Below are 22,366 nucleotides of genomic sequence, written 5' to 3' on the forward strand. Positions count from 1 at the left end.
AAACTCCTGTGCACTCCATTGTAATATCTGCCAGTAACTAAGATTTTTAACAGATTTGAGGGGGTAGGGGAGGATACCGGATGAGGTTTTTATTGTGATTACACAGTAATGCAACACAGCCTGTAAGTCCTTCTGGATTTCTATTTGCCAATGCAGAAGGGACTATAGTTATAAACAGAACAACAGTTGTTTGTTAGCTTTGCTCCTTTTCAGCATAAATAGAATAATTTACTCCAAGGTGCCTTTTAAGAAAGTAGAATTTCAGTGATACAAAATAATCATTGCAAGATGTGCTTTCTTCATTATCCTGGCTCCTCATGTGCACATTTTTTGTTGGAACAAATGAGAACAAAGATCTTTTTCTGCATGCTCTATCTCAGGACACTCATATGGATAGTAAGTACCACTCCTACTTTCTATAAAACTTCTCTTTTCAAGTGTCATGTGTTATAGTTCCCCTTTAACAGATGATATAGAACAGATGATTATACAAAAATGTGGTGCTTATGCTTTGTAAAACTAGCAAGTCTCATATGCATATTCAAATTAAGCTTACAAATTAGTTGGTTGAGATGATTTCACAAATATGCATGACTGAATGTCATCCCCAGTAGCAACCTATCTTTCTGCTTCATTGAAATGTCTTTATTTTCATAAACATGATCTGGGTATTTAAAGAGCATGTTGTATCAAGTGAGAGCGTGAATTACACATGTATGTGGATAGTAGGAGGGCACATTTATCCAGGCCATGGATTGTGAGCTACTTTGAGGAAAAGGACTGGGTTCCTGGAATTTTCATCTTGTATCGTCTCCTGCAGCCACCCTTCTGCTTTGTACCTGTTCTGTCTCAGCACTGACAATTAAGCCACCAAACGACAAATACGCCACCACAGACACAAGAGCCGAGCAGACAGCCTTACACCAGCGCAAGCTGCTTGCTGGGAAAGGAGACCAGAAAGCACCGCTTCCTAATGAGCAGCAGCCGGCTGAGCACAACCGCGAGCCTGAAAGGCGTGGGATGAGCACTGCCACCAGTGCCACTCGACAACACCGGCACAGGGTGCTGGGGAAGGGCCAGAAGAGGCGGCGTGGACTGCCGGAACATCCTGTAACACCAGGACACCGCAGCCTTGGCAGGGGCTGGTCCGTTCCCCTCCTCTGCGAGCGACAAACCTACCGCAGTCGGGGAGAGAGCAGCTCTCTCAGCCTCATCCCAAGCACTCACAACACAACAAGGAAGAGTTTGCTGTGGGCAACAGCTGACACTCCCCTCTTCCAGCCCCCGGGGACTCCCTCCACACCTCCCGTCCTTCTTCAGCCAGAGCTTCTCCTACTGACACAGATTCAGCGCCTTTACACCCCACACCAGTCTCACCTTGCAGGACCAGCTCTGTTTCCAAGTGCTTAATCACAGGCCTTTCCTCCACATTGCTTTGCTCAGAGAGGATGACTTACCAAGATGGAGCCATCTTAGGGGAGCTGGGAGGAGAACGCTCCCAGTTTAAATACTGCTGTGCCCATGGGCACACCCTGACAAGGCACAACAAGGGACAGCTGGGTTGCCCTCACTTAGCCTCGTGCTGCAGCAGGAGAAAGAAGCAAGACAGGTAAGCTGCCGCTACTAATGTGCGTGCTTCATTAGTGCACTTGCAAAAACTGTGCCTAATGCCTAACCCGTTACAGAACCGGTTGAGTTTATACTGACGGGCTGTCACCATTTCATTAAGAGTCCCTCGGGAGTTACAGGTGGTTGCTTTTACAGGGAGGACGCATTTGTATTGGTAATCCTGAGCCATCCCAGCATTTTGGGGAAGGCCTAGGGTACTGCCATGCCGGGGGGGCAGCGCCTGAGGGCTGCGGGAGGCTGCAGACGTGTCCCTGGGTGCAGCGTTCGCAGGAGATGGAGCTGGCTCCCTACCCGGCAGGTGTAGGCTGCAGCCGGCCGGGCTGCCTGAGCCACGGGGCAGCGGGTGGTGGTGCGTGTCTGGCAAGAACCAGGAATCACCCAACGTGATGCGTTTGCTCTTGGTTGCATCCAGACCTAAACACTGGTGCAGAGTCCAGGTACACCGTGAGATGGAGTCCTCCCGGCTGGCATTTAAAAGGCTGGCCAGTGTGCAGCCGTGCTTGAAGAGCAGCACTTCACAGGCGGGTAGAGGTAAGTGAATTTTACTGGTAATCAACTCTGTGTTGACAGTGGCACAGGGCCAAAGTGTAGATCCAATCGTAGCATTAGGAATCTGAGGTAGAAAATGTGGACAAGAGCTTAGCAAATTTGCAGTCCACAGACTTAGGAGCTTGTATTTTACGTTGGGGGCTGGAATTCATGTATGAGGGATTTACTTAAATGCCTGAGGCGAGGAGGTAATTTTGAAGTCAATGCACAGAGTAACGATAATAGGTGCAGCCTGCATAGAGAAAGGCTGTGTGTTCTAGAACAAGGTGTAAATAAACAGTTATAAGTTTACAGTCAAACTGGTTTAATAACTAGAAGGCTGTGTGGTTTAGAACAAGGTGTAAATAAACAGTTATAAGTTTACAGTCAAAGTGGTTTAATAACTAGATACATATGCTTGTGATGTAACTTACATGGGGCTGTGATTTTGCGTATAAACGATTTTATGTTTACTGTGTAGGTGCTGATTATAAATTATACCTTGTTCCAAAGCCTAACACCCATTGGCATGAAACTGTTTCATATAAAATAAACATTAGAATGTAGAAACTTGAATTAACTTTTAGAGAAATACTGGGTTGGAGGCCAGAAGGGACTGCACATCACACTAACAGAAAACTGAAAGGAAGGAAGAGAACACCATCAGTCGGCCATCACCTTGGGTGGTTATTCACTGCAACCCGTCATAACTGAATTCGTGCGTGTTGTCGTAGTCATGCTGGACCTGCAGCGCTGCGCGTTTGGTGTCATGATAGCGATGTATTAGCTGAAGCAAGCAGAGTTTGAAACTCAACAGCTGCAAACAAGGGAGACCGGCTAGCTAGCTCCTGCTTTAATCTGTGGCGACTGCGGTTGGCCTCTGTGTTTGCCACCAGGAAAAAAATTCAGCTTCAGTTAGTCGGCAGCCAGCAGGCAGTGAGTGGGGGAGACACGCCGTGCCAGACCCTGATGGAACCGAGGTGCTTTAGCACAAGAGGGTGGTTCAGGGGGGGACGTGTAGGCCATGCAGCCTGCGTTTGGTTTCGACACCCTCCTCCACCCAAACAAGCGGTAGCTGCCTGTGTGTGACTTAAGGCTTCCTAAGTAGAAAGGAGGTAGAGACAGCGTGTTTTTGGAAGTACACAGAAGGGAATGGAACAGCTGAGGAAAGAAAAGCAACTGCTGCAATAAGCAGAGGCAGTTCCAGCCTCAAATGACCTGGAGAGACTGTGCAAGGTGGTAAGGATGGAGAAACTAAAAATCTGTGAACAGTTGGAGATGAAGTTGTACAGACTTATCTCCAGGGTCTTAGAGCATCTGACCAAGGGATATATGAGAGCGTATTAATGGGGATTATGCATCACTGCTTGGGTTTCCATACCTGTGCATGGATTGAGGGAACATTGGTCTGCTAGTGGATAGTCTGTCTGTGTTGCTGATAGCTCAGCTGCCCCCCCCCCCCCCCCCCTTCAGATTTACCACTTTAGTGACACATGCTTTTAGGTGAACACCATGCCTGGGTCATGCTGTGGTATGAGAAGTGCAGCTGGCAGCTTATTTGAGCTAGAAGTGATTTTCTGTCACTAGTGACTTCACAGGTGCCAAAGAGAAGGGACGGAGCTGATCCTGCAGATTGGGCCTTTGGAGAGGATTCATTCCTTGCTCTGCTTTCACCACAGCAACTGTTTCAGAACCAGTCCCTTGAACTCACATGGGACACCTCCCATTGACCAAAGGTGCGACTCAGCCCCAGAGCAAGCAGCAGAAGCTGGAAACAAACCTTCCCCACTGTAGTGGCAAACTATTTTCTATAATTCACCACAAAGGCAAAATTTGCTTCTGAGAGGAAGGGCTGTTGTCTCCTCACACTGCTGATGCTTACTGTTCACTTACAAATTCTGAGTGTTAGGTCTCCAAGTAAACATCTTAGCATGAGCAACGCAATGCCTGTGCGTGAATACAGTCTGTGCGTGAATACAGCCTGTGCAATCCAATAATTTATTAAACTTTCATCTTGTAAAGCCAGTTACAAATTAAAAAAGACAGCAGAAGGAATTCTGTAATAGAAACAAGCAAAATTACAACAAATAGTAATGGGAGTTACATTTCCAAGTGGGTTCAAGCTGCCTGCAGCAACCCAAGAGCCAGAACACAGAGCTAGTGCAGAGTTAGGACAGGGATAATCAAGGCTATTCCGATACATAAAGAGATCTAGTCAGTGTATGGACCAATACGAAGTGTTGCTTCTCGGGTTGCCTCTGCATTCCTGTTCTCTCTCACTTGTGACCTGGTCATCATCTTATTCTTCGTAACAAAAAGGGGACGTTTATAGGATCTATTTAAGGCAAAACTCCAGCTGAACATATGATACACAGTAGTGGCTATCCTCTTAGGCTGGTTGTGTGGCAAGTGGACAGGGTGTTTGCACGTGCTGCAGTCCAGTGGAAATGAGAGAAAAGCACGCATTACGTACAGTGTTTTTTCATGTACTGTCAACCTCAAAACTACAGTGTTCTGCGACACAGTATTAGTGACATGGCACAATTTGGTGATGAATTGGAACAGAACCTGTTGCATACTGACTCCTAGTTTTCTTTCCTATGAAATTTCTATTTTATAGCTAACAGGCCTTAGCTGCTACTTCTTCAGAAATGGAGACACCCGATTTTAAACGTGGAACAAGGCCCACATTACATACAGCTTCATTAAGAAACTGAACGGGCCTTTGCAATCTGGGATCCTGAGACTAGACAAGGATCATAGAAAATGGCTAGCCAACAGGTTTCTTGATTGCTATTGCAACCAATTTATGATGTGACTGATGCTGAATATTGTTTTAAACAATGTAGTCAAGTTTCTGAAGTCGAGACTGAAGATGACTCTCACCTTTCACTGAGAAGAAAAACAACATTCTGCTTCTGCAAATTGCAAGTAGCTATAAAAACCTCCAAGAAGCAGTTGTTTTGGCAAAACAGCATTGTTTTCAAGTTTTGCTGATGACTAGGGACCTAGAGGAGACTGGAAGGGGATTTGGGGATTTGGTGATGGGAGCAGTTCCCATTAGAATTTGGAGGAGGATGAAAGGTTTGGCATCTGCTTACAGTAGTACAGAGGAAGTGAAATTCTTGCCTGTAACAATTTATCTAGGCACCTATTCACACAGTAGGAAACAGTTCACTTACAACTAAAGTTCAGAGATCCCAGTCATCCTAAAATCCCCTATAGAGAAAGAAGGAAGTTAACACAAGCAGGCTGCTCACCATAAAAACCCCTGACCTCCATCTAAAACCTGGAGTTTGTGAAGAGCAGCTCTTCTGGAAATGCAGCTGAACCAATCTCACCTCCTGGGCTGTATAGGGGAAAGGCAGTCGTTAATTTTTAGGCAACAGGTGCTGCTTGGAATGTATGCAGAATGGCACCTGATGATCTACTTCAGTGGTGCTAGTCCTAAAGATTTTCTCCTGTGTTGGAGTATTTAAAATTTTAACTTAAAAGTGCTGCTTTTTACAGTTGTGTACCTGTGAACTTCTACTGGAAGGTAAAGAATCACCTTGGGTGTTTTTATTTGTTTGTTTAATGCTCTCTCCTGTAGGGTTTGACTTCTTAGTTGGACCGCTTGGCTTCAATTACACAAAGGCATTTTCTCTTAAAACCAGATCAGATCATTAGTATATCCTGAAGAAAAAAAACAAAGTGACTTATATTTTAGAGTTGCTTGCAAAATAAATAAAAAACAAGTATTCTTTTAGCAGACCATGTTGCGATCCCAGATGCTTGCGTGTTGAAAATTCATACGGAAGCTTAAGTCTGTCTCCTGTACTGCAGACATGATTCTTGTGACTTTTACTGCCAGTATGACAGGTAATGGTGAAAGCAGCAGAGAGGACAATCAGGAGAAGGAGGATGCTTCTGACTTTGCTTCTTTAAGGTACATTGTTCATCAAACAAGCAAGGGGAAAAAAGTTTTGGGTTATTAATATTTAACAACAGTTGTCACTGTTTAATGTCTTTGGGCAGAGGTGCAAATCCTATGGTACTGTTGATGTCACTTCACTTTTTAAATACAGTAGTCAGTCAAGTGGAGTTCTTAAAAAAACATCTTTGCTACACTTGTGCTGGCAAGTTGCAAACACCAATCACTAAACAACTGCCTCTCTCTTGTGGCAGTTCATTCGTATCACCTAGTCCAGATGCTAGCACGACTGTCCACGCTGGTGGCTGATTTGACGCTGCAGCGTTTCTTCACAATCATGTTGATGTATGCTTTCATGATCTTTATTATCTCACCCACCTAGCGAGAGAACACAGTAACAGACGATAAGCACATTAAAAAACTAATTCCATTGAGGCATACCAGACATGTTGCAGAAAAAGATTCCCCTTGTCCAAAGTCATGACACTATAAATTCTGCATGTAATACTAAATGTAAACGTGACAGTAAGGAAAGAAATGCTTGACAAGTTTGTGCTCTGTTGTAGTAACATTTAAAAGGCTTGCTTTACTTTGAGCTGCAACTTTAATGCTACTCAACTATTATTTTTTTTTTTTGAGTTTGTGAACTCCCCATTCATACACTGGAAGGGAATGAAAAACCAAGCACACTCATGAGCACCCAAAATTCCCAGTGCATTGGAAGACCATTCAACCTCCTTCACTTGCTAACCAGCATCTTTTTTTTTTTTTTTCTGTTTATCCCTGTATTCAAGAAGAGGCACCACGGCACTTTAGGTTTAAGCTCCCTTTGTCTTTTTCATTGGCTGTCCAGTCCATTCAGCAAGAGTTCTTGCATATAAACTTGTCTAGTCCTTGGAAATTAGAGCTTTACTGAAGTGCCAGTAAAACTGCACAAAAAACAAGTCTTGCGCTTTCATATACCTGGGATGTTTCAAAGAACATTTCTCTCTCATCCACTGTAATTTTGAAGGTGTTAGGCTGTGGTGCTCCGAAGAAAACAATGTGCTCATACTGGAAAGTTTCTAGTGGTTTAGGATCCCCTCGTTTGTAGACAGACACATTCTCTGTGCTGACTCCAAGCCAAAGATCATTTGGAAATCCACCCTCCTTGCACTGCAGAAAGAGAAACATGAACTTTTGCATAAATGCAGTGGAGGATCATCTTTGATTCAAGGAAAAGCCCTCCATTTCTGGCTCCCATACCACATTTCAACTCTTCACCCCAATAAAAAAACTAGGATGTCTGCAGAAGGAAACTTGTAGGCACTTCTGCTGCAAAGATTTAGAGGTGACATGGCTGTGAGTCAAATACTAGTTGAGTAACAAATAACTGTAATACCTAATAGCTTTCGTCAGATTATAAAGGGACTTAGGAAGGCAATATTCCACTTACTATTTTACAGTTGATATAGTGAATGCAAGCAACTTCCCATGGTAATCCACCTAGGCAGCAACAAAACTGATAAAACTGGAACTGTGGATTCCTACTCTAGCAGGCTAAGCACAGTGGTCTAAGTGACCCACTCTGAGCAGTTTCTGTTGTACTGCTGCAGAACAGGATTGCACTTTTTGTCAGTAAGAACAACAGAGCTTCATTTTACTTTTGATTTCACTAGCCACCACCTTCTTAAGCCCTCAAAAATTTCCCCCAATTCTATTGCTCTTCTAAGGAAGTGGGAATCCATTGTCTCCCTCCATTTACCAGGACACACCAGCTTGCTTGCTCTGTGCTCTCTGTGTCACACCTCTTTGGGTGTGTGGTACTGCAGGCTTACCCTAAGCTTGCCAAGGCAAAATGCAGCCAGTTCCTGAAATCCCCTTCTGCTGCTGAGCAATGTAATACACACAGCTGTATCTGTTCTCCAGACTGATGCCTCTCCTTGGCAGTAGTTACGTGAATTTATACATTACTCACCTCAACATCAAAGAGGGTTGACCCGTAACCTGGCCACTCCTTTACAATGGACATGTATTTCACCATGGCCTGATGCTGAGAGAGTCCCTGCAGCTTGGTCCATTTCTGTGCTATGCTTGCCCGAGCAGCTGAAAGCTCTTCCTTCACCCACATCTCCATCATCTGCTCTTCTTCTACCTTCTGCTTCTTTACAGACCCCGTCTTGAAGCTACGCTTCAATGTCCCTTCAAGGAAGCTGGTCCGTCTCCTCTCCAGAGTGTGACTAGTAGTGCCGCTGCTCTTTGTTGAGTGCAGTATTTTGGATTTTAGTCTGTTAACTGGGTAGATTCCATCAAGGGTCCAACTTATTTTAGAATAATCTCCATGAAGATACTGCAGCCGTAGAGCTGCTAGGCGCTGCAGAGTGTCCTCTGGTGCAGGAAAATGACCATCTATGAGGCTTTCATGAGCCTACAAACAAACAAAAAGTCCCCCAAACTCATTAGAAAGCAGAAGCACACTTCATTCACAGCTGGGTCCATGCACAGATTCCTATGGCATCTGCCCATCCCAGCAGAAAAACCAATCCCAGCAGGAAAGACATAATTCAGGAGGTCAGAGCAGACATTACAATAAAGAAGTCAAAGTCTGCAACTGGTTGATGTCAGGGGAACACCTCTTTCTGCAAGCCTGGACAGGTCAGAAATCTCTGAGGGGGTCCTATCCTCTACTGAAAGTCTTACAATGAGGACTTTTTAGGTCTGGAACAGATGGGAGAGACCAGAATTGAGGCAATTTGTTTTGTGCTGCACCAGCTACAGCTCCTGTGTGGAGATTATATTCAACAACAGGGAGTTAGGTATAATAAACTCATGACTCTTAACCTCAGTCTCATTGCACACCAGCACCTCCTCTTTCACCTGATGTCTCCCCCAGTCTTCTTGCTTCCCCTCTGGCCCTTTTTCTGTGAAATATACTTACGGGGTTTTTTTTTTGCTACATCCATCTAATATCTGGATAACAACATCTACTCTCCTGCTGTTACTTCTTTTCCACCACTCCTTGCCAGTGAAAGCTGTGTAGACTGAAAGCCTTGTCAACAGGGAGTTTGGTACAACTCAGTTTCCACAGAGTACCACGATGTCTCGTTCCTGACCATTTCCTAGACATTCTGTAGTTAACAATACTTAATCTTCATTTCAAGAGAGCCATCTTAGGGAACTGTTGTCTGTGACATATATGCCATCCATTTGACTATCAGCAAGTTTCAGTCTTCATGACACTGACCCCCTTTAACACATATTAATTAATTTTCAACAGCTATAATTTTCTGAGGCAAGATCAAAGTGTTCATTAGAAGTAATGAAGATGGGACAAATCACACAACTGGGTACTCCAGGCAGTTTAGTTTTGCATCCCTAATTGCAAGGTTATTTCATACCAGTGTGACCTCTGGACTAACCAGCATCGTTGTGCTATGGAGTATAGTGACTTTAAAAAAGATTACTCAGCAGACTAATATTGTCAACTACATTCTCTTTCCCTTTTTCTGTAGTACTCTTCTAGTGCGTCTCTGTTAATCAAAAGAAATAGCCCAAAAGATAGGTTTTTTTAGTCAATTCCTATAACACCACAAGGATATGCTGTTCTTGTAAGCTGATATGCAGATAGCTAGATTTTCTAGTTTTCTTTATACCTATGTTCTGCAAGCAGCTACTTTTAATGATTCTTCTTGAATCATTACCCAAATTTCTATAGCTTTTAAAATTAAAGATAAATTTTAAAAGCATTTTTTTATCATTGGTCTTTCAGTTTTTTGAAGCCCTTGTTCATTTTTCTTGCTTTTCTTCTAATACTTCTATTCCATAGAGAACTTTGCAGTGTAACTGCTTGGTAGATTCCAGGCAAAAATCCAACACACTAAATTCTTCTGTTCCAACCAGCATTCCCACTTCTAATGCAAAGGTCAGCCAGCTTTCTGTATACTCTTGTGTGCTTCTGCCACCCTGAAAACCAAATCATTCCCCCAGAGCGAGCTTACCTGCTCAAACATGAAGGCAAACTCCACCCCATCTTTGGGAACATTCTCAATATCCAAGAAGCAATAAAGCTTAAAATACAGCTGCCACTGTCCTTCCTCCTCTTCTTCTTCAGAGCCAGCAAGTCTGTAAGATAGGAAAGAGAATGAGAGGGGAAAAAAACAGTAACCAGAAGCACTATGGTACTGGGATATCCACAGTGCAACTCACAATATGAAAGTACCCCTGGATTTCTGAAACAGAGAGCATAGAGAACTACCTAATTTACCAGGACAATCTCGGTGCAGCAGACTTTTCTGGTAACTTCCATTTTTAACTCTGAGTCACATGAAATTTTGATTCAGAAGGACCCAAAGTTCTTATCAGATATACTTGATCAAAAAATTAGATCAATGGTTCTAGATAAATGCAAGAGTTGGGGGCAGGACACAAAGTATTCCTCATTTTCAAGATACTGTTTCCATGTAATCTTGTGACTGTGAAAAGCATCAGCCTTGCATCCATTTAGAACAATTTTATTTTTATCTTTAGAACAGATATAAAATAGACAAAGGCATTGCCAGCTTCTTTTACAATTTATTGCTTTCTTTATATGTCTGGCCACAAAATCAGTCCACAGTAAGAAATTAGAGCTGCATTTCTATGCCCAAATCTTTGCTCTCTCTTCTGATATAGCTATTATGATGTAAATTGACAAGATCATTATCAGACTTAAGCAAACCTTCCCTGAGCTCTGCTAGTAAAACATTACTGTTTGATAAAGGCACTACTAATTTTGTCCTGACAAGCCTGATAAAGAATGCTCCTTTGTCACCAAAATAGATGTGAACATGGTTTTCCACACAGTGAGAAAGAGCACTTAAACCTTACCAAAGTTCAAACCAGAGTGAACAGTTGAATCACTGCAGCTGCTTTGGATAAAACTACCTGACTGTAGTATCACTTAACCCAGTGTTACATCCAACTAGGAGTTCAAGGTTTTATGAAACATTCTTCTACCTCTCAAACTTGGCCAAGATATCAGCCACAATCACCCGACTCTCAACAGCACGGTCCACCTGCTGATTATGTTCAAAGAGCGCAAACATATTACGGCTGTCCTCCATTGCTAAACCTCGGATCAGCTTTTCAACCACCTGCAAAGTCAGAGAGAGATCACACAGTAGGTATTACACACACTTTCACAACAAAGAATCAGTACCTTTTCAGGACACTCATCACTTCATAGACCTCCATCACATTTCTCCCTTAGTTATCTCATTTTCAGATTAAAGAATTCTAAGCCTAAAAGATCATTCCCTGCAAGGAAGTCATTACTTATATTTGATCATCCTCACTGTTCTTCTCGGAACCTTTTCAATCTCGACTACCCTTCTGAAGATGGGGGAATTAGAACTCTGCACAAGATACAGGCATATAATGGATTTAGAGGTCATGATGATATTCTTGGTTCCTCTAGTAACAATTCCATTCTTTACTACTATTTTTACCTCTGTTTAGCACTAATGTTTTCACAGATATGCCTACTATAACCCGGAATCTTGCTTCTGACCTGCTAATGATTAAGTTACTGGTAGAATATCCCTTCCAGAAGGATTACGTTATGAACTGGAATTTCAACTTGTCCAGAAAACTCTGTTTAGCAAGTCTTCAGAATTATTACCTTTCCAATGGGCAGAACACCGAAAGTGTTTAGATTTTGCAAAACAATTGTTAAGTGATATTCTACAACCTGGGCATAGGCCTTGCATAATTCTGAACTTGCAGAATAAGCTGAGCTTTCCCTACGGACTTTGCGGATACAGCAAAAAAAATTGTAATTTAAAAAAAACACCCAATGAGAAATTGGAAATGAATGGGAAAAAGGAGTCCCTTCAACACACCCAGCATCCAGACACACAGATGTGCTTACATCTGGTTAATGCTACTAATGCATTACCTCCCCAGCACTTGTGTGTGAATTGATGGTTATTTTACAGGAGCCACCGCCATGGCAGTACACTGTTGTCGTCATTTCTTCACGGGTGAGAAGAGCCTGTATTTCCTCCTGTGAGGGCACAAACTCCCTCGTCTTTGTTCTCTTCAGAGAATCACTTATAAATTGCGCATACCTGTCTATTTCTGAGCCTGGAAAGAGGTCTTTTACCCTAATTGTAAAGAGAAGCAAAAAAACCCATTACACAGTGAACCAGAAAGCACGCACATTACCATGTAACTTGCACTACTGTACGTAAAAAGTTCAGTAGAGATAGTGATGTCAAGTGCGACCACAGGATGAATGAGCCCGCTTATTCCCTAAACCATACAACCTGCTTTTACTAGTCATTCCAAAGTCACTTCAGTGACATTTCTCAGCAACATATGAAACAAGCAGTTCAAACTTTCAGTTTAGTACCAGCTGAAGATAGTAGGATTGACTATCTCAATTTGCAAAATTGAGATTAAAAACTATGAAATCAAATGGAAACTTTTTTTCTTTTATTCTTAATTGGTTTTTAATTTGCTGGCTGTGCTTGAGCCACTTCTACAGTATTTTTCAGAATCAAGAAGATAGATAGAAAGTAGATGCTTGTACATGGTTCTCTTCCCTCCAAGGCCAGCAGTTCTAAGTATAACATTATCTGCAACTCCAGTGATAAAAACATGAAATGGCAACATGGAGTATTCCTCAGCATCTCTTGGAGCCAGGCTGTTTGGTGTATTGGCACAAATTTCACCTCACTCTTTCCTAGCTTGGAAGGAATCAAATAGATTTTATCGAACTTTCTCATCATTAATGAATGGAGTGAGGCTACATGGCTGCAGCTCAGCCCCAGTGCACACTGCTTTGGAAAGCTGCATTAGATGCTGAAGATGAATTGGGAAGAAATGTTAAGCGATTTACTTCATGAAAACTGGAAGTTAAAGCAGATTAGAAATACAAATTGTAAGCATTACGTGCTTAGTTAAACAAACAAATATTGAAAAATCATAAATTGGATTTACAGTACATCTACTACTCCACAGTATACATTTTGCCTGTGGCAGCTGCAAGGTAGTACATATCTCAATATATATGAAAGTATGGTCCTCCTCACTTTTCCTGCAAGTTGAGAATGTTTATGTGGATATTAGTTAGCAGTAGGTCATCAGCTGTAAATCCACTTTAACACAATCTCACAGTATTCTGTTTGGGTAGCCTTACTTTCCACATCCTTTCGACACAACAGATGGGTGTCAAGGCGGGAGTTTGAATACAACAAAACAACTGGTAGCAAGAATTCCACACAAAGGTAGGATGCGCACCACAGGAAGATGTTTGCACAGAAGAGTGAGACAGCTAACTACAACATGCAGTAGAAGATAAGCAGAGAGAAAGGAAACAGGCTGCATATGAAAAGGACTGTACCTTCTAAGGTGGAACTTGAGGTAGCGCAGGATCCCTCTACTGGGCAGGAAAGTGCAGCTCATGCATGACATCAGCTGCCAGTGGTGCAGGTTGCCAGTACTGTTGGGATGTGGCATGTGATTAGTTTGTTTGATGAGCTGACAGTACACTTCATCACGAAGGGGCTTTAAATCATGGCAGGTCTGCAGAATGCCTTGGATAATGGGTATGGGGTCAGACACTGTCTCGATCTCCTGAAGGGAGTTAAAGATCTTCACTGCTTCATCCTGTAAGCTGCTGTAACCCTTCTCTTGTTGCACTGGGGAATGATCACAAAGGTGACAAGAGATGAGCATCTCCCTCATTTTCTACTGGCCCAGCAACACTACAAGCAACTGTACTGGTCTGTCACAGAAGAACAGCAACCTGAGCATTAGCTCATCTCCTGAACTTAAATTTATACTCAAAATTCATTAATACTTCCCCTTTAAATGTGCAAATGCAGTTTTAATTAGGATTTGCCAACATCTAACTTGTCACCACTGCAAATCCATTTTTGGATACACTGTGCAGAAAAGCAGAGTAATGTTTTTAAGGGAAACTAGCATTGAAATCTAGTTCTGGCTTCAGTGTCTGCAGATGAGGTGCCAAAAGGTGTCTCTTGGCACCTCATCTGCACACAGGTGAAGGGGTGGCAAAAAGTCATCTGTGTGTAAACTGTCTCCTCACCTGAGAGCAGCTATAAAGCAGAGGGTCACTAATGCAGTTAAGGCTTTAGGTGCCTGAATGCAGACACCAAAGCCTGGCTTGTGTACTTCCAAAATTCTGTGTTGTGCCCATATTAGCTTTGACCTCTGAGCCAACACAGAATTTTGGCAAATTGCTGTACCACAGATGCAGCTTTTACCTATCGTTTAGATTTAAAATGCCTACACCAAAACTGGTTAAGTTTTTTAAGCACCTGAACGTCTGCTTTGAATTGCTTAGAAGTATGTGATACCACCATACTGCAGCAGGCTTTCACCCTCCTTTGCATATTTCTGCGGCTGTAGGTCCTTCTGAATCTCCTATACAGCCATTGCTTCCTCAGTGGCCATGCATCAATTGTACAATACAAATACACAGCACTAGCAAAAAGTTCCACAGTGTAAGCACTTGCTCTGTAATTTTTCTGTATTTCAGAATTTATTTTTTCTGTGCTTTTAATCTGCCACTTAATTTGATCCTTGCATCATGAGAGACAGTGAGCAGTTACTCCCCTTTCACTTTCTCCATGACAGCCCTCTAGCCCTAAAAACTTCTTTTTGAGGCTGATGAGTCCTGCTCTATTTAGTCTCTTAATTGTAAGCAAGTCTTTCTATGCCTTTGATCATGTTTGGGTAGGTTGTTACTTCTGTATCTTTGTTAAGATACTGCATCCCGTATTCAAGATGCAGGTGCATCATACATCAAAACAGCCACAAAAAGACTTTCTTTTTCCTTTTCTAAGCTTTCAAAACCTTGCATTAGCTGTTTTGTTTCTGTGCTCAGCACAAGAGTTGACATTTTCATAAGGTTATGTAAATTTTTGTTCACTTTCCTAAGCAGAACTAGATCACTACCTATGTGACAGACTGTTTTTCCCATATACATTGCTTTGCATATCCAGACTGAAATTAATTTCTGAAAAGAATTTGTGGCCCAGTCACTCCACGTTAGAGATTATTCTATAGGTGTTCAGCAGCACCTTTCAGTTTTAGTATGCCAAACAGTCTGGAATCATCAGAAAATCACTTCAGTTTTCTGATGGCCTATCAAACAGTCTAGCTCTTTCATGTTCCTGAAGAATTTGAAGAAAGGATTCATTTAGCATGGTTTTACAGCAGCTTCTGTATGAATACTATCCCACTGCCAGTTGCATGATGTAATCCTGTCATAGGATTTCCACCGGAGCCATTTGCAACCTAGTTGCAGCTCAAGGATGACAGGCTGCACATCCCCTGGATGGATGATAAACCACCTACCCCAATTACTTTAAGATTCAGTGTTCCTAAGATACAAGGCAGTGGACACAGAATACATTCCAGGTAGAGAAGGGGACTGCTCCCTCTGAGCCCTGTGGGCTACGCTGCCCCAAATGGACTTCACCTGCATAGAGAGAGCTTACAGACCACTTTTGTAGTGCTCAGGCTCCACACTGATCCTCAAAATGTGAGCAGATTCTGTCACATGGATAAAATACTTACAGTTGACACTAACATCTCCATACGGTAGTGGGAGCAATGGGGAATGCAAGGGGTGCTGGGTGTATCGCAAGATTGGGTTCCTCCTATATGTCTGTTCCACTACTTCAAAGTTTGTGCTGTTTTCCTGGGGGGGGTGAAAAAAAAAAAAAAAGAATTATCATCAAATGGGGATAGTTCTTTGCAGGATGTCCTTATACATTTATGTTCAAGCTCAGCCACCTTTAAGTTTCTGGAGGTCCATGGAGGGAATAGGTGACCAAAGCATAATTCACATATAAAAATTACTCTGTACATTATTTCTGAAAATTAAACATAAGAATAGCCATGCTGGGTCATACCAAAGGTCACCAAGCACAGGATCTTGACTTCAGATGTGGCGTGCGGCTGATACCTAATGCAGGCATGTAACAGGCATTTATGGCATGAATCCTCCCTTGTATATCCTTCAAGCTTTCAACAGTAAACAGTTAATGGACTTTCTGACCACAGATGCACCATGTTCAGTATGCAATAATAAGCCTGTCCTTCCTGAATTTGGCTGGTTGTACTACATGTGTTTACAGAACAGACAACCAAAATGCACATGGTGTTCAAAATCTGGGCCTGTCACTATCATACACATCGGCGTCACATTCTTCCACGTTTTGTCCTATATTCCTTCCTTAACAATACTTAACGTTCCATTTGTCCTTGAACCCTGAGCTGAAGTTTTGCGAGATTCTCCACAATCTCTCCCAGCTCTTTCTTCCTGAATAGTTACTATCTAATTGCATCTAGTTTAGAGCTCATCACAATGTATATATTTACAGATACATTTCTTCTGAAATATGCTTTGGTGTGTCTTCTAATATGATTCTACGTTTAATTTGCCACAGTTTCTGGAAAGAAGCCTTTTCAAAAATTACTCCTGCTAGAGTGGCACAGTTTCTGCTCTTTAGAAGGACATTTTCTTTCCACCCTTTACTCTGCTATTTAACCACACAAGCCTAAGGTACGAAGAGGACTCCAGGGTACAGCAAAGTCACATGGCTGGTAGGAAAGGAAATTTTTATATTTGAGTCTGGAGCATGCTTAGGAGAGGAAAGGATGAAGCAGGGTTTTGCAAATACTGGATTGTGTAATCCTGCATGCAGTTTGTAATTGCACACAGTTGTAGCCTAGACTTATGCAGATCAGTTGACATGCTAATTCAAAAAAAAAAATCATGTAAGATTTGATTATTCAGTTGTACAGTCATTTAGGTTTCTTTTCTCTCTCTTTTTTTTTTTTTTTTTTTTTCTTTCTTTGTCCCCCCTAAGACAGCAACCCCGTTTCTTGCCACATTCTCAGCAATGACTGGGTAAGGCCAGTGGTGAGCTGGCTGCTTCCATCTCACTTGGGAATTAGCAAGATGCCACCTACCCTGATGTCACGAATGAGTTGCTGTGTAGGTGTTTCTATGGGAACTTTGCTGTCAATGACACCTTGAATGGCAGAGGCCCAGCGCATAGCTTCATTCAACAGCTTTGTGTACAGTCTGTAGGAGTGCTTTCGCCCATGGACAATGATGTTCCAATAGCCTGTAGAGAAACAAAGAAGCTGGAAAGTGAAACTTGCTTCCATGTTAGGTAGTTGGCTGGAGGTTAGCAAATGTGATGCCCATCTACAAGAAGTGCCAGAAGGAGGATCCGGGGCACTACAGGCCTGTCAGTCTGACCTCAGTGCCAGGGAAGGTTATGGAGCAGATCATCCTGAGTGCCATCACACGGCACGTACAGGACAAGCAGGGGATCAGGCCCAGTCAGCATGGGTTTATGAAAGGCAGGTCCTGCTTGACTAACCTGATCTCCTTCTATGACAAGGTGACCCGCTCAGCAGATGAGGGAAAGGCTGTGGGTGCTGTCTACCTAGACTTTAGTAAAGCCTTTGACACTGTTTTCCACAGCATTCTCCCAGAGAAACTGGCTGCTCATGGCTTGCATGGGTGTACTCTTTGCTGGGTAAAAAACTGGCTGGATGGCCAGGCCCAAACAGCAGTGGTGAATGGAGGTAAATCCAGTTGGTGGCCGGTCACAAGTGGTGTTCCCCAGGGCTCAGTATTGGGGCCAGTTCTTTTAATATCTTTATCAACAATCTGGAGGAGGGGGATCGAGTGCACCTGCAGTAAGTTTGCAGATGACACCAAGTTGGGTGGGAATGTTGATCTGCTTGCGGGTAGGAAGGCTCTACAGAGGGATCTGGACAGGCTGGAGTGATGCCAATGCCAATTATATGAGGTTCCACAAGGCCAAGTGCCGGGTCCTGCACTTGGGTCACAACAACCCCATGCAGCGCTACAGGCCTGGGGAAGAGTGGCTGGAAAGCTGCCTGGAGGGACAGGATCTGAGGGTGTTGGTCGACAGCCAGCTGAATATGAGCCAGCAGTGTGCCCAGCTGGCCAAGAAGGCCAACGGCATCCTGGCTCGTATCAGCAATAATGTGGCCAGCAGGACTAGGGAAGTGATCATCCCCCTGTACTTGGCATTGGTAAGGCCACACCTTGGATACTGAACTGTGTTCAGTTTTGGGCCCCTCACTACAACAAAGACACTGAGGTGCTGGAGCATGTCCAAAGAAGAACTGGTGAAGGGTCTAGAGCACAAGTCTTATGAGGAGCAGCTGAGGGAACTGGGGTTGTTTAGTCTGGAAAAAAGGAGGCTGAGGGGAGACCTTACCGCTCTCTACAACTACCTGAAAGGAGGTTGTAGCAAGGTGGGTGTCAGTCTCTTCTCCCAAGTACCAAGAGATAGGATGAGAGGAAATGGCCTGAAGTTGCACCAGGGGAGGTTTAGATTGGATATTAGGAAAAATTTCTTCACCAAAAGGGTTGTCAAGCATTGGAACAGGCTGCCCAGGGAAGTGGTGGAGTCACCATCCCTGGAGGTATTTAAAAGATGTGTAGATGTGGTGCTTAGGGACATGGTTTAGTGGTGGACTTGGCAGTGTTAGGTTAACGGTTGGACTTGGTCTTAAAGGTCCATTCCAACCTAAATCATTTTATGATTCTCTTTTTGTCTGTAATGTGTGGCTGAGGAAAACCCTTGCTGCTTTGATAGCAACATCGGCATTTCTGGTTAAAATTGACTAGGTAAACATTAACATCCTCCATTCCCAAAACTTATTTATCAGCAGGAAGGTCCCAATCCAGGTTTTGGTACACAGACAGCTTTCCAAGTTACAAGTATCTTGCAGTATAACACGAATACTTCCCTGCCAACCGGGCAGCTCACTTTCACAGACAGCATTTGGGCTACACTGTGCTATTAATCCCTCAGAAAATGACCACTCTACACACAGCACCCAGTCAGATTGCCAAATCAATGCTCATAACTTTTAAAAATAATGTGCTTGTCATAAACTGAGAGAACACATCAGAGCAATGACAATTCACTCTGCTAAAGGCAGCCCTAGACATCTGCTGAGATCAAAAACGTGGACGGTTTTCTCCGAGTGAGCAGAATAAATTTCCTCTCATCTCACTTTACTAAATGCTTCCAGCTTCCAGCCCTTTTTAAAAATATCCCAGTACTCAAGCATCCAGTACTTCAAATCTTGTTCTAAGGTTCACCTTCTTTGTCAGGGGGATTCACCCTTTGCCCCATAACCCAAGTTCCATCCCAAACTCAAAAGGCAAGCAATGGAGGATCATGCCAGATCCTGCCTTCCCAGAACTGTGTCACGCTGCACAGCAAGCAAACATAGGCCCTTGTCATCTTTTGTTTCTAACAAGTAGAGTGATGCTACAAAAAAGTCTTACAGTGTATGCCATTGCTGTTTTATTTAAGAGAATAACATTGACCCCAGAGACAAACGTAGGTCATGCTACAAAGTGAGAGTTGTTTATGGAGATGTACTCATAATTACAGTGTCAACTATAAGAACTCATAGCCCTTTCCCTATTTGGGAAAAACTTAGATAAACAGTGACACTACTCAGTGAAAAAAACATCAGCACTGTGTATCTCCGTCAGGTGTGAGGGACTTACCCTCACTTGCACACTACTCTCTGGCCCTTTGCAAGTCTCTTGCAGTTTCTCTGGGGAAAGATGTTTGCAGCCAGACACAGAGCCTCAGATAACATCAAGACTACCTTCTCAACATGACACATCATCACATTCCTGCACTATCCCCTCTTCATGCAACTCCACACATGGAAAGTCCGCTCATTACTGCTTTCTTCCTCTTACCTGTGTCTTTGAAGACCCTCTCATCGGGCTGCACTACAGAGCAGAGGCTATTGAGCACAAGTGTGCCAAGCTTGGCAGCTGTGCGCTCAGATGACTTGTAGTAATCGAGGGCAGTGTTTGTCAGAACAAACCAGCGTTTCTTCATCTTCAGAGAGGACATCTTGTTGCTGCTCTGAACCTCTTTATGAAGCCAGCCTAGCACAAGAACACAAACATGTCAATGGTTTCACCACCACAGCAATCCTGTCTCTTGCCTGGTGGCTCTCTAACTCTGAGACCAGAACTCCACCTCTCTGCAAAAGGCTCATGCTGGCACCTACCAGCTCTGCTTTACTGGCTATAGCAGCACCCTGCACGGTCACTGTAAGAAATTAGCCCAAAATTTCCCACAGAGCTGTTCCATCCTTCAGCCCTATGTATTTTTTTTAATCAATGATCTGTGGTTTAGTTTGACATCACTGTCAGGACATCCTCTATTCAGGATGCTTCCCTCACAAGTCACGAACATCTGAATAAATAATTTACAATTCATTCTTCCAGAGATGCCAAATGCCTGTCTAAACCTCGATGGAAGAGGTTTGGTGATACATGTCTTCTAGTAGAAGGATTTGTAAGCATTACATGCATCTCTTACTCCCACAGTCAGGAAAAATAATTTCTCTCTCATTTTAGATATCTCACAAAACAAAACAAAAAAAGAAAATTCAATACTATAAAAGAGAAAATGACAGTCTGCGTTGCTAAAACTGTCAAAAAGACAATTTTCTATTCAGAGCTGTAAAAAGCAATGTCCAACTAGAAGGCAAAAAGTTCAAAGAATGTGGGACTGAGCCCAGAGGTTCCATACAAAGAAAAGATAAAGAGAGAGACCTTCTAGAATATATACCTTCATGGCTACACCACTCTCACACAGACATCTTACTGTGAAGTGCAGATCATACATTGACTTTGCAAAGGAGCATTCCTTTTTTTCTTTAAGTTATGAACAATATGAGATAAAAGGAACTGTTGCCTTGCAATTAAGTATTTTGAATTTAAGGTACGCAAACTATTGTCTGATAATCTTGCTTTCCACAGATTGGATCAGGAGTGTCTTCATACATTTAAGACCATGTGATGAGCTGAAAGAGCTAAGGAAATTCAAAAATATCTGAGACAAATGGGAGAATATTTTGTAATATGGGTGTGATCACTACTCATGCATCAGCTCCTCCATCTCCAACTAAGCTCTAAGTAGAGAAATAATATAAATCCTTTGCTCAGCCTCAGAGAATTATTCTCACCTCACTATGTCTACCGTAATCAGGTTAGTTTGTTTAGCTGAGGACAGCAGCAATCCCACAAAGATCTCTCTCCCTCCCTCTCTACATGACAGGTGTCAGAAGGAACAGAGCTTTCTGAAAACAAAAGCTGCAGTGTCATGTTATAGTCAGTCTAAGCCAGCTGCGCCTAAGCAGCAGCCATGCTCCCTCCTATTCCCTGACGACATTTGTGGGACATGTTGAAATAGGCTATGGAACTAACATCAGAAAACTAAACGTATAAAGAAGTACTTCTTTTTTTTTTTTCCAGCTTTAGCTTTCTGAATCCACCTGACAGGGAATCAGGTAAGAGCCAGTGCCAGCACAACACAGGACGTGGCAAGCAGCGGGCAGGAAGGTGGAGAGAGGCAGAGGATCATTGGTTTTGGGGAGCAGCTAAACCCTAGATTGACTTAGCTGCAATCAAAGCTCCCTCTCAGATCATAAATGGAAGATGACTTTTACATGTCGTAATTGCATGCATTTCCTTTTACCTCTCACAAGGAATTCCTGGCCATCAACCTTAGATTCGCCTTTTGGTTTCTGCAGCAGGGAGATCCAGTGATGCATCTCCTCAGGGGTGTCGCTGTTGCAGTGAATCACTCTATTTGCTGTGATGATCACAAAAGAATTTGGTCTGCCAGAAAATAAAAGCATTAAAATTGGTCGTAACCATACAGATATCTCAACTTACAGCACACCCAAAGCCACGTCCTCTACCTTCCCATAAACAATGCAGAAAGATTCTCTGAATACAAACTACAAGGAAGTGTAGAAACACTTAAGAGCATCTCCCATGCAATTGGTCTGCAAACTAAGTGCAGAGACCAGATAAATGGAATTAAATATCTTTCAAGAGCTATTTCCAAAGACTAGAAAATATTAACTAGCTAATGACCAGCTGTAAAATGTCCTGGGTTCATAAGCAAAGAAGTTTGTTCTACCCTCCGATTGGACTGAGCTAGTGCTAGTACCACTGGGCTGACCTAGTACAGCCATTCTCCTCATAGGTATTAAAACCAGTGATGCAGTAGCAAACACAGGTCTCAGCAGGGTCAGCTAAAATGGGTTTGAGATTGGTTTTAAAAAGGATGAGCTCATCCTGACAAAACAGAGGAAAAACTGTTATGTTGTTCCTAGATTACTTTGTTCTTCTCTTGCAACAGACAAATGCATCCTACCAAAAGAATAGTCACAATTCTGCACAGAATTGATGCTTTACAG

General features: G+C 42.9%; 1 protein-coding gene across 2 annotated transcripts in view; it reads right to left on the reverse strand.

The window, feature by feature from the left end:
• Positions 1-4,141: 4,141 nt before the first annotated feature.
• LOC115342835 (unconventional myosin-X-like) overlaps positions 4,142-22,366 on the reverse strand; it is a 98,135-nt gene continuing 79,910 nt past the window's right edge. For both annotated transcript variants that reach the window (XM_030017936.2, XM_030017937.2), the window contains 11 exons: positions 21,637-21,779; positions 19,842-20,036; positions 17,039-17,196; positions 15,638-15,761; positions 13,434-13,731; positions 11,985-12,192; positions 11,045-11,181; positions 10,048-10,171; positions 8,028-8,477; positions 7,034-7,225; positions 4,142-6,448 (listed from right to left, as the gene is read on the reverse strand). In XM_030017936.2, coding sequence (XP_029873796.1) covers positions 6,335-6,448; positions 7,034-7,225; positions 8,028-8,477; positions 10,048-10,171; positions 11,045-11,181; positions 11,985-12,192; positions 13,434-13,731; positions 15,638-15,761; positions 17,039-17,196; positions 19,842-20,036; positions 21,637-21,779 — 2,143 coding nt within the window. In that variant the 3' untranslated portion in view covers positions 4,142-6,334. The remainder of the gene's footprint in view (positions 6,449-7,033; positions 7,226-8,027; positions 8,478-10,047; positions 10,172-11,044; positions 11,182-11,984; positions 12,193-13,433; positions 13,732-15,637; positions 15,762-17,038; positions 17,197-19,841; positions 20,037-21,636; positions 21,780-22,366) is intronic.

The sequence above is a fragment of the Aquila chrysaetos genome, chromosome 6, assembly GCF_900496995.4.
Source record: "Aquila chrysaetos chrysaetos chromosome 6, bAquChr1.4, whole genome shotgun sequence".
Taxonomy (NCBI): domain Eukaryota; kingdom Metazoa; phylum Chordata; class Aves; order Accipitriformes; family Accipitridae; genus Aquila; species Aquila chrysaetos.